The following is a 12968-nucleotide window of genomic DNA, read 5'->3' on the forward strand; positions in this document are numbered from 1 at the left end:
TTCCACTCCATTTTAAAGTGGACCTGAACTCAGAACTTCCTCTTTGCTCTAAAAGATATGCAACAGCATAATAACCTTTAAAGAAAATAATTCCTTTGTTACAGCTGATATAAATCCTGCAATACATCTGCTGTGTTTCTACTTCCTGGTTTCATGGAAGCAGACATATTGTTTATATCCTGTGCTCTCAAATCGGCCCCTCTGCCGTGGCAGTCATCTGTCACAGCTGAGAGATCAAAAAACGACTTGTGATTAGTCACAGATGAGGGGGAATTAGACCGGCTAAACTCTCTAATTACATACAGGGTACATTTCTCTATGTTTTCCTTCTGTCCTGTGTAAGAGTTCAGCTCCACTTTAAGCATGATACATTTGCTACTTCAACTGATTTACGTTGATGCTGCTATAAAAGACTATATAGTGCTACAAGTAAAAACACACCTTTATCCTCTTCACTTGTTGTCAGCAGCATATTTCGCATGACTTCCAGTGATCCATCATTTAGCTCTGGTTTGATTCCCAACAGTTCACACATTAATGAATAAACGTGAATACTTTCAAAAGGCTCCACCACTAGGTCCTTTCTGAATGATGGACCCACAGCTCGGAATATGGTTTTCATGTCCATGACCTCATTGTCAAATCCATGTTCACCTTTATTTTGTTGGAACTTGGCATACTATGAGACAACAAGAAAGATTTACTTAGTGTGAGGAGACCTACTGTTATTTCATCCGAGATGAACTTTTACACATTGCATAATTGTGTTCCTTTCCTATAGTTTATAGGGTATTCCTTAAGACAAATACTTTTTTGTTTTTATTTTAATACTCTAATTCCCTATAAACTAATTAAGCCCTACCCAAAGTTTTCAGAGAGCCTTGGCAGTAGGGCAGTAGCAAGGGCTCATGGGAGCTCAGTCTGGGCAGGAGGAGGGGGAGGTATTACTAGCCAGATATTTCAGAGGCAGAGGGGAGGAGGGAGGAGGGTGGGGGGATTAGTTTTTTTTCAGTCTGAGTGCTGATGGTGCAAATAAGCCTGCCTCTGTGGAATGTTTACAAACAACATGGCTGCTGTCATTGTATCACAGGAAGAAATAATCATATTCTATTAAAGCAGTATGCACTATGCAGACAGATTTGCTGTTTAAACCATCTAAACTGTACATAAGATATATAGACAAGTTACTTGTTATAGTTAGTTTTTCATCTCGGATCCGCTTTAAACTAATGATTTTAAAAATCTGTTTTCAAAAGTGTCACAGTAATGATTACTGAATCTTATAGTCATCTGAAAAAGTTTGAATACCCTATTAATATTTTTTTTTTACATTGTAGGTATGGATATTTAATCTCAATTTTAACATTACTGGGGGATTCAAGTAATATACTTAAACAATTAAAACTAAAGAAAATACCTTTCAAAATCTTCTGCAGAATGCTATTCCACAATAATGTTATTTCTGGAGAGGAGTAAAACAGGACACTTCCACAAGTATTCCCACTTAAAATTGTCCAAATGACACACAGTTGTATCATATCAGGTGCACATTTAGATTACAAGCAAGTAAGAAGAGCAGGAAAGCTGGCATGGCTGCAAGTGTTCAATTTATTGTAGCATACATAAAGTGCAGGCGTGCAACATCTTGCAAAATGGCATAAAAAGTCATCGACATACCCTTGTGAGAGGAGGCGTGGGTGGTGGTGGGTGCTGGGCAATGATGCCTGACGGCCGTTTCGCGCTGGGATAGCGCTTCTACGGAGGCTGCAGCAGCTTCCGTGGAAGCGCTATCCCAGCGCGAAACGGCCGTCAGGCATCATTGCCCAGCACCCACCACCACCCACGCCTCCTCTCACAAGGGTATGTCGATGACTTTTTATGCCATTTTGCAAGATGTTGCACGCCTGCACTTTATGTATGCAACAATAAATTGAACACTTGCAGCAGTGCCAACTTTCCTGCTCTTCTTACTTGCTTGGTGTTTGATGTTCTTAGCTTGAGCACGCTGAAGAGGTTCTAGAGAAGGTGTAAAAAAGCCTCCAGTGCACACTGCATGTCCTTTTAACTGAGTAGTCTTTGTCGCAATCGCTGTAGTGCCAACCGCCTGCTTATTTCTGTTTTGGTGCACATTTAGATTAGATTAGAGTATTATTACACTGCAATTATAAAGTAAACCTTTAACAGTTATCACAAGGGGTTTCCTACAGCCCTTTGTAGTTCATTTGTTCCTTCCATGCCTGTTTGGTCCCCTCCGTTTCGCAGCAGTGGAGTCCGCAATACAGCCAGGTTGTAGGCCAGTGCATGTGCACGGTTCCGACTCTGCGCCCTCCCCCGGTCATGCTCCCATGGCCGGGAGCATTCTGAACAAGCATAGTCACAGTATTGCATGTGCCCGGGACTGTGCTTGTGCAGTGGTTCCCAACTGGCTCAGTTAGATTTTTGAACGTAGGTGACAGTGGTGCAACAGGAAGGACCAGGAGGACACCAAGGGAGCAGATGGACTATGGGTGGCTAGAGGAAGCCCCAGTTACGTGTAAATCCTTGTAATAGCAATATCTGAGGTAAACTCTGAGGAAGTTTCCCTAATTTAAACCTCAGATGTTTTACTTGGCATTGTCCTCACTGTTGAGGTGAGAGTAAACACCGTGGTGAGATCCAAAGAGCTGTCTGAAGCCTTTAAAAAGAAGATTGTAGTTGTTTTTTAACTTTTTTTTTTATATAGAATTAGAAAGCTGCCATGCCACTGTTTGTCTACAAGTGGAGGACTTTCAAAATAACTGCTGTTGTTAACATGCTCAGGTCTGGTCATCCAAATAATTTCATCCCAATAGCGGAACCAGAAGATGCTAAAAAGTATGATGTTATGGATAGGTCCTTGGGGCTTATGATGGAATCTGGGAGCCCCCTTTAATAAGGGTACCCCATATTTCCATCCTCTTCCAGGTAAATAGGTATAGAGAGTCACTTTTGACCCCTTGCTTATTTAGTAAAAAGGAAACTTAAAATGTATTAAAAAAATGAAAAAAATACTTCTGTATTATTTTATTTTTTTCGTCTGTCATTTCTTTTTTTATTATAAAACATGTAATACTTTGTGGACACTTCTTCTTTATTATACTACTTTATATTGCGTATATTATACTGTAACTATACCTAACCCTCCCTGTACCTATCCCTAACCCCTAGACCCCCCTGGTAATGCCTAAACCTAACTATCCCCACCGCACAAGCACTCTAAACCCATATAAACAATAATATATTTAATCCTTAAAATACTTCTCTACAAATAACATGAATAAAATAATTTATCTTCGCTACAAATAACTTGAATAAAATAATTTATATATTTGTAATAGAATAAATAGCCTTAAAATAGCCTTAAAATCATGTATACATTATTATTATAGAGAAAAGTATATATAAATATATACAATACAATAGATAGCCTTACAATCATGTACGCATTAGAAATCTTAAAATAACAGTAATATTAAAAGCGATATTTTAGTAACTATAATCAACGCATTATAAGAGTAAAAACAAAGTTAATACCAAAAGCGATGTATTTCTAATACAATAAGGTTGAAAACGGTATTTAAGCATTATACATATGAAAACAAAATTTTAAATGCTCAAAGAAGTGTAAACGAAAATTTAGTTGTTATACTTTTGTAAGCCAAATTTTAAAACTAAAAAATAAGTTAAAACTGATATAAGCGAAATTTAAAAACGAAAAAATAAGAACTTGTAAACGGTATTTGTTATAAACCTTATTTTGTAAACGAAAACTTTTGTTAAAACGATCCCTGTAAACGCTATATCTCGGGCGCCCTTTTTTCCTGTCGGGCGCTGAATAGACGATATTTTGCATTGCAGTCTATGGCGGCGCCCTTTTTGTCCACTATTCCTGTGTGCCCTTTTTTACTAGCCCGGAGATAGACATGGGTATGTACAGTGCCTAGCACACAAATAACTATGCTGTGTTCCCTTTTTTCTTTCTCTGCCTGAAAAACGTATACATCAGGTATGTAAGTGGCAGTGCCTGTCTGAGTCAGGACTAGGTCAGACTACAGTGTGACCCTCACTGATAAGAAATTACAACTATAAAACACTTTCCTAGCAGATAATGGCTTCTGAGAGCAGGGAACACATAAAAAGGGTCAATAGGTCATAGATTTTAGCTCTGGCATGCTTCAATGAATGTGTCATTGAGCAAAAATATTAAAACAGTAAAAACTTAAAAAGTAGATTTAAATATAAAATAAAACTGTGGAATGTCATTTTTAAGAGAAGTATTACCCCCCAGGACAGGAACTCGCAGTCGCATTTACTGTATCAACAATCATAGTTGTGGATGCCCTTCAAATTAAGGAAAGCAAGTAAGCATCTTTTAAATGCAAATATAGAATTTTGCCATCACTACTTCCTGTAGTAAAATATTCCACATCCTAATCACTGTTACTGTGAAATAACCTCTTCTAAACAGATGGAAATTTCCCCTTTACTCCATACACAGTTCATGTCCTCTTGCTCTTTGTACATGCTTAGTTAGGAATAAATTAGTAATTTGTTCAACTTTTATAATGCCCTAGTATGTATTTATACATATTAACCCTCTTAGCGGTAACCCGAGCTGAGCTCGGGGTAAGCCGCCGCAGAGGATATCTCAGCCCCTGGTGGGGCGATTTGCTTCATTTAAAGTACTGTACGCGCAGCTAGCACTTTGCTAGCCGAGCGTCCAGCTTGATCGCCGCCTGCGCTGCCCGGACCAATGACTTCCAGGCTGGATGGGGGGCGTCTGACCTCAGGACCTATGGGCTGGATCGGAGGCGTCTGACGTCAGGACATCGGCTGACGTCCATGACGTCATTCCGATCGTCGCCATGGCGACAAGAAAAGCCAAACAGGGGAACACGTTATATACGCATTCCCCTGTTTGCTATTGATGCTGGCAACGATCGCACTAGAGGGTCACATGCGCCCTCTAGTGGTGTTTCATGTAGCTACCACTCTGGTAGCTTTACATGAAACAAAAAAAAATGTAAAAAAAAATGTATTTCTGCCTATTTGGCAGAATTAAAGAACTGCCAGGAAGGTTAATTTGATTTCCTCTCAGTCATTTTTTTTCCAAAGCTGAATAGTTCAATTTGTTTAACTTTTCTTAGTAAATGAAACCGTCCATCCCTTTGATTAATTTACTTGGCATTTACCAAGATTTTATTTTGTTCTTGGACATAGTCATACATGTTTATTAGGTCAACTTTAAGTTGTCTCGTTCTGAGCTAGATAGATCCAGTTTGTGTAACCTTTCTTAGTGAGTGAGACCTTCTATCCAACTTTATTCCTCTCTTTAATTTAGTTTCTTTTCATTTTCTCCTTTTTCCCTCTAAATAGCTACTTATTACAACTGGGTCAAAGCCAATATAGCTGGTGTGGTAATGTTGTGGGCCTGTTATTTCTTTTTGAGAATGTAGTTACCCTTTAGGATTTTTCACATTACGCAACCCATGCACTAGCGATTTCCTGCATGTGCGTCACAGTGCTTTGTAGCATGGGCGTCAGCAAATTGCAACACAATATAACCCAACAGAGGCGTTACACTGTAAACACGGAGACACACAGCTGTACTGTAAACGGTAACATTAAACTCTATGGACTTTCATCTATGTCTACGGAAACTCTTTGGAATTTCACCAATGTCTATGGAACCTATGCTTATGATAAGTCTATGGACTTTCATGTTATTACCAAGTGGATTGCACACTATGGCCTCAATTCACTAAGCTTTATCAAACACTTTATCAAATGTTTGATAATTTACCTCATGGGTAAAATCTAATTTTGAATTAACTAAGATGTTATATATTTATTGAATGTGTTATCGATAAAACGTTCAATAAATCTATAACATCTTGGTGAATTCAAAATTAGATTTTACCCATGAGGTAAATTATCAAACGTTCGATAAAGTGTTTGATAAAGCTTAGTGAATTGAGGCCTATGTGCAGGGTATCATGACTGACAGTAGCACACAGGGTATGATTCACTAAACCGTGATGACTCATATCACGGCAGTGCTAGTGTCTTTCGCATGCGTTCGCGAATTTCACAAATTTTCGTGGGTGAAAATTTGCGATTGCGCACAAAAAATTCACGATTGTGCACGAAAAAGCATGCAAAAACGCTAATGCGGCCGTGATATGAGTTATCACAGTTTAGTAAATCAAGCCCACAGTGTGAATGAGACATTAACCACTTGCCGACTGCGCACTCATACCGCGCGTCGGCAAAGTGGCAGCTGCAGGACCAGCGACGCAGTATTGCGTCGCCAGCTGCAGGCTGATTAATCAGGAAGCAGCCGCTCGCGCGAGCGGCTGCTTCCTGTCAATTCACGGCAGGGGGCTCCGATCGCGGCTCGCAGGCTAAATGTGAACACAAGCGGAAATAATCCGCTTTGTTTACATTGTACGGCGCTGCTGCGCAGCAGCGCCGTAAGGCAGATCGGCGATCCCCGGGCAATCAGCGGCCGGGGATCGCCGCCATGTGACAGGGGACAGCCTGTCACTGGCTGCACAGGACGGATAGCGTCCTGTGCAGCCCCGATCACCGGGGATGAGCAAATAGGAGAGGGAGGGGGGAATTTCGCCGCGGAGGGGGGCTTTGAGGTGCCCCCCCCCGCAACATGCCAGACAGGAGGAGCGATCAGACCCCCCCTGTACATCATCCCCATAGGGGGGAAAAAAGGGGGGCGATCTGATCGCTCTGTGTGCCAGCTGATCTGTGCTGGGGGCTGCAGAGCCCACCCAGAACAGATCACAAAAAATAACGCTGGTCCTTAAGGGGGGGGTAAAGGGTGGGTCCTCAAGTGGTTAAAAGAGATCCATAGTCTCCTCTGAGCTGTATAAAGCAAAATGCAAACATATTTCAAATGCATTAAGGTTTCTTTTCTTGAATGGAATAATTGGTAGATAATTTTACAAAGTTCTGTGGAATGGGGGCCCTCGTTTAGCCTAGCCTGGCAGCTATGTGTCTCTGAATAGCCAGGTGAAGACTCCGGTGACTGAAATGGAGGTGAGGCTGTTTTGGTAGTGCTACAAGCGGACACATGATGGACAGTCGCGGTCCTTGTGAGTAGTACTCTGTACGTGGGGCGGTCACTGAATGCGACTCCCTGCCCTTGCGTCTGTGTCTACGGTTACTAACATCGCAAGGCATCCTGCACGCTTGCTTGCTTTAACACTCTTCCACCTGAAAGTTCCTGGGACTTGTGGTTCATCTCTAACAGGTGGAGTTAATGATAAAAGTTACATTTTTACGCCTTCTTGAAACTTTCCTGATACTTACATCCCCTATGGTTGATAATAAAAAAAACACAACATCTTACCCCATGAATTACGTAACCAGGATCTCCGTATAAAACTAAAGGAAGGATTCTGTCATTTTTTGAGAAATGCAGTCTCTCTGGCAATTCCTCCTTTTTGTAGACATTTAGTTTAGGATGTGCACCTTTTAAGATTTGATATGCTTTTTCTAGCCTTCCTTCCTTAGGCAGTAAAAGTCCCGAGGGCCCATAATCCACTAGGTGGAACTGATAATCAGAAAAGGCAAAGTCAGGGAGTGATGTCAGGACAATTTCATCTGTTCCTTTATGTACTGTCGTCATTCCATGATCTGCTGTTATTATAATATTGAGCTTCGACTGGAGGCCATAGTGTTGTACCCGACTTCGAATGTGACCAACCATACGGTCCACTTGACTGACCATGTCCTTGCGCTCCTGTGACTCCGGTCCATACTTGTGTCCCACACCATCTGGTTCTCCAAAATAAAGAGACACAAAATCCAAGTCTTCTTCAGTCAACCACTTCATCACTGTTTCTACATTTTCTACCCACTCTGTTTCATTGCCATAATTGTGGCCAAGTGTCTCCACCCTCTTCCTGTACACATTTTCCCCTCTGTAAGTCGCGTTGCCTCCCGGAAAAAAAAGGGATCCAGTTTTTAGGCCCTGACAAAAAAAAGTACTAGTTTAAAATAATATAATTTTTATAATACAATGTCATATAATGTATGTATGTATATATATATATATATAGCCAGTATGTATCGGTAATCACTATTTATATATATATATATATATATATATATATATATATATATATATATATAAATAGTGATTACCGATACATACTGGCTGTGGTACAGTGCTAATGTGTACTAATACTACAGTACTGTACTGTAATGTGTAATGGTTTCGAAGGTATTATGTTGTTATCTATTATATTGCCCCTATCCAAACTTCTACTGCCGCAACCGATTCCAGCCCCCCCCACCAACCACACCTTCTTGCCTCGATATGTATGCAGAATAGCGCAGGGACCAGAGTAATATTAACCTGCTCCAGTGCTATGGGTCTCTTCCGTGCATCTCAGCTGCACACTCTCAGCTGCTATTCGTCAGTTCCAGGATCATGTGACTCACATTGGTTATGTGATTGGGAGCCAGCGAATGGCAGCAGAAAGTGTGTGGCTGCGTGGAGAAGACACACAGTGCTGGAGCAGGTAAACATTACACCACTACCTGTGCTACTCTGTATGTGGGTAAGGAGAGAGGTAAGGAGTGGGCCCCCACAGCCCCTGGGCCCCCAGCAGTTGCAGGAGTTTCAGGGGCTATTGTTACGCCCCTGGCGTCAGTGCAGCCACAAGTAGGGATTACTCATTAGAGGGGTCACTATGATTGCTGTGGCAGGCTTTGCACCACTGTTGTTGACCGTCTATGGACATAATTGTTAACCGTAGAGTCCTGTACTGAAGAACCCCTCTGTTCCCATGAAAAGGAAGAAGGTTTTTACCACTGTTAGCAAAGGTAACTAGAGATGTCCCAAACGGTTCGCCGGCGAACAGTTCCTGGCGAACTTCGGTGGTTTGCGTTCGCCTGCCAAAGGCGAACTTTCCCGGAAGTTCGATTCACCCCATAATGCTCTATTGAGCAAAACTTTGACCCTCTACATCACAGTCAGCAGGCACATTGTTACCAATCAGACTGCACTCACTCTTGGAGCCCCCCCCCCCCCTTATACAAGGCAAGGTCCTTGTGCCATTTAACTCACTTGTCTGCCTACACTAATTAGTTAAGGGACAGCTGCTACACACTCTGCTAGGGAGAGTTTAATCTCCCTCCTACCTCCTACCGGAGGGAGGAGGGTCTCATCTGCCAGGGAATTACAGTATTTCAAAAGCCAGCTTACATACCGTGGCTGGGAATTGAACCCAGGTCTCAGTAGGTAACTAACATATCCATTATACCACCAACACTACTAGCTGAAGCTAGCCTAGCATGTACCATTTATGCTCAATCCAAGAGAAAAATTAGACAAGACAAATAACATTTATATCACACTTTTCTCCTGGCGGACTCACTGCTACGCTCTATAGGCAGTAGCAGTGTTAGGGAGACTTGCCTAAGGTCTCCTACTGAATAGGTGCTGGCTTACTGAACAGACAGAGCCGAGATTCAAACCCTGGTCTCCTGTGTCAGAGGCAGAGCCCTTAACCATTACACCATCCAGCCACTGCTTAAGGATTTGTAGCCAGGCATGGCCTTGCCTTTTGTGTTCAACAGTTGTCCAAAGAGAACCCCAGATAACCAAGTAGATTCATCTCTCTCTCTCTCTCTCTAGTAGGGATGGTCACCGCTTTCCGCGGAATTGTATTTTTGAGCATAAATGGATTGAGCATAAATGGTACATGCTAGGCTGGCTTCAGCATGTAGTGTTGGTGGTAACGGCCTTTGTACTTTTAAAATATGGATTAGGTAATTATCTGTTTGTTCCAATACTGGTTCAGGCAGATAGTATATAAGTCACCTCTGCCCTATCCTTGTTGCCAATGCCTTCTACAGTCATAGACAAGCAAAAAGCCCCTTGCCAACCTATAATCAGAACCAACAGTTGTATTAAGTCTAAATATATATATATATATATATATATATATATATATATATATATATAACTATATACCTGCTAAACAGTCTTCGGCCAAGATGGTCATTCTGTATTTTTTTTACGAGAATCTACAGTCTGGGCCAGCGCTAACATAGAGGCAAAGGGGGCAATTGCCCCAGGGCCCCCGAGTACTGTTAAGCCCCCCCAGGTCTCCCTGAGTTGTTCTCACTGTAGCCCCTGCAAAGTTTTGTCAGCATAGAAACTCAACTGTCTGGGTGTACTGCTCTGCCTGTGCTACCCGTCTTCAGCCCCTGGGGAGTGAATTTGTAGCAGAGGGGGGGGGGGCTCCCAAACATTAGTTTTGCCCTAGGGCCCCATTGTGTCTTGAACAGGCCCTGTCTAGAGTTTATACAGCTGTCACCTGACATGGTTTAATGATCTATCCCATTGCCTTCCTAAACTGTGAAAAAACACATTGTTCAGCTACTTACCTGACCAGACACCACTAGTGCACAGTCCATTGTCCATTGTCCGTCTATTCCTTTCGCAGTGAAAGTGTCATAGATGAGCAGCGTGATTGCGCAGTGCTCATGCTCTGAATGTTCCCCTAAGTATAGGTCCATGCCTGTTTAGGGCAGCATTAATTACCGTAAGTGTGCATATCTACCCTATATTTAACCCTGAAAATTGCAGTTTATGTACATCCTGTGACCTTGTGCTGGCAAAATAATCTCTATAACTTGTTTTTGTATATAGTTGCTCAAAATTATGAATAAAAAAATTGAAAAAAGACTGAAAACATGAAAAACAGTTGCCTGTCTTTTATTGCCTTGAAACAATTTGTAAGCAAGAAGTCAAGTTTAGAAGAAGTCAAGTCAAAATTTTATAAGCATTTTTGCTTGTCTTTCAAAGCGCATTTAAACCAAGTTACTGGCAAACCAACGTTTTACTGTATGTTTCAATGATTTTTACCTGTCTCTGGGCTGTTATCCAGATGGGGAGGGTCCCATTGTCCCACCATTCAGATATACCCTGAGTTCCAAGATATTGCACCTTTTGCAGAGTGGTAGTATTAAAAAACATGTTGTGGATTACTCCATGATTCTCAATGTATTTTCCTGTAATAAGAAAAATATTAATGGTGTTAAAGAAGGAAGGCAAAAATGCTAGTTTTTTTTATCAGCGTTCTAGTGGGAACCATGCCAAAAGCCCAAGGGTCAACTAAATGGGAGAAAGGGAATTAAAAACACCTCACCTACTAGCTACTGACTGAACTATGAGCTCCGCTCATTTATATGCTTAACTGTGCTAGAGGTGGGCGTAGTTATGCAGGAAAAAATTATATATATATATAAATATATATATATATATACACATATTATACATATATATATATATATATATATATATATATATATATATATATATATATATATACACGCATACATATTTATATGTATATATATATATATATATATATATATATATATATACATATATATATATATACATACACATATAAATATATATATATATACACATACTGTAACGATCGGTGTAACACAGAGAGGGTCTGATTACCGGTGAACTGCAGTATCACCGAGAATACAGAATATACCCGATTATTGATGATCTGCAGTATCACCGATAATCAGATATATCTACTAACCTCTGGACACCTGAGATCACAAGTGAGTGTAAGTGTAACAGCAATACTTTGAGTACAGCACAGAAGAATGTTCCTTCCGTTGGCCTAGACTCTCCCGGGGGAGGAGCTGGGCTGAGAGTAGGAAGGACAGAGTGTGAGTGACACCAGTGAGAGGGTGTCACTAACAGGTCTGGGAACTGCCTCTAACAGTAAGGCCAGTTCTCGAGGTCGGGCAAGCCAGGTCGTTAACACACAGACAGATAAGGTACAGATTCAGGAGACAGATACGGAATCCAATGAACAGGCAGGGTTTGGCAACGGAGTATCAGAATAGCAGGGTACAGAATCAGGAGGCAAATACAGAGTCCAGGAACGAGCAGAGTTTGGCAACAGGATATCAGAAATAGCAAGGTACAGAATCAGAGTTCAGAGGAATAGTCAGGCAGGCAGAAGGTCATAACAAATAATACATTTCAATATTCCTAATGCTAAGGTGTGAGGTCCTTGATAGGGCTGAGCTCTCGGATTCCGAATTTCGAGTTTGCCATCGGAATTTGGCAGTTCCGAGTAAGCACTCGAAACTCGAAAATTCTGCAATTCCGAGTACCGAATTCGTGTTTACATTGAAGTCAATTGTGCTAAATTCCGTGGTGAATTGTGAAGCCCCCTTACATGCTATCATCACCAAATTTGGCATGTATATTAAGCAGATGAGTAGGAACATGGTAAAAAAAAAATTGTGAAAAGACCTTATAGTTTTTGAAATAAACGATTTTAAAGTTTCATAGGAAAAATTATTTTTAAACTGTGTAAAATGACACTGCTGCAGTACAGGTTACTGCATTCCGAGTTCTGTATACATATTGTATACATTTCATGAAAACAGACAGCGTGGGGTCCCCCCTCCCAAGCCTCCTTAACCCCTTGTCCCCCATGCAGGCTGGGATAGCCAGAATGCGGAGTCCCGGCCACGTGGGGCTTCGCACCCTGAGCTATACCAGCCCGCATGGTCCATGATATGGGGGGGCTCTGGAGGAGAGGGGCGGCAAACCTCCCCCTCTCCCCCTCTCCTCTCTCTCTCGCATCTGTATAGCAGAGGCTGAGAACACGAAAATGTTGCCTTTAAAACAAGAAATTTTGGCAAACAGTGATGCAATCAAAATGGCCACTGGGAAATCCCCGATCGCTGAAGGCCACACTAGAGTGGTGAAACCAGTGATTTTTCACATAGATGGTGGGTCCAGGTGACCAGAGCAGGAGGTGCCCTAATCCCCTGGACCCACCCATTCATGTGAAATAACACGTATTCTGACACTCTGAGGTGGCCTCTGGGGAACGGGGATTCCCCAGCAGCCATTTTCTTTATGACACTGTTTG

At 41.7% G+C, this 12968-nt stretch overlaps 1 protein-coding gene across 1 annotated transcript in view; it reads right to left on the reverse strand.

The window, feature by feature from the left end:
• LOC137541292 (ectonucleotide pyrophosphatase/phosphodiesterase family member 7-like) overlaps positions 1-12968 on the reverse strand; it is a 31204-nt gene that overhangs the window by 6639 nt on the left and 11597 nt on the right. Inside the window, exons 2-4 of the mRNA XM_068262533.1 lie at positions 10916-11061; positions 7385-8008; positions 442-679 (exon numbers count right to left, since the gene is read on the reverse strand). Of these exons, the coding sequence (XP_068118634.1) occupies positions 442-679; positions 7385-8008; positions 10916-11061 (1008 nt within the window). The remainder of the gene's footprint in view (positions 1-441; positions 680-7384; positions 8009-10915; positions 11062-12968) is intronic.

This window comes from Hyperolius riggenbachi, chromosome 12 (assembly GCF_040937935.1).
Source record: "Hyperolius riggenbachi isolate aHypRig1 chromosome 12, aHypRig1.pri, whole genome shotgun sequence".
In the NCBI taxonomy this organism is placed as follows: Eukaryota; Metazoa; Chordata; class Amphibia; order Anura; family Hyperoliidae; genus Hyperolius; species Hyperolius riggenbachi.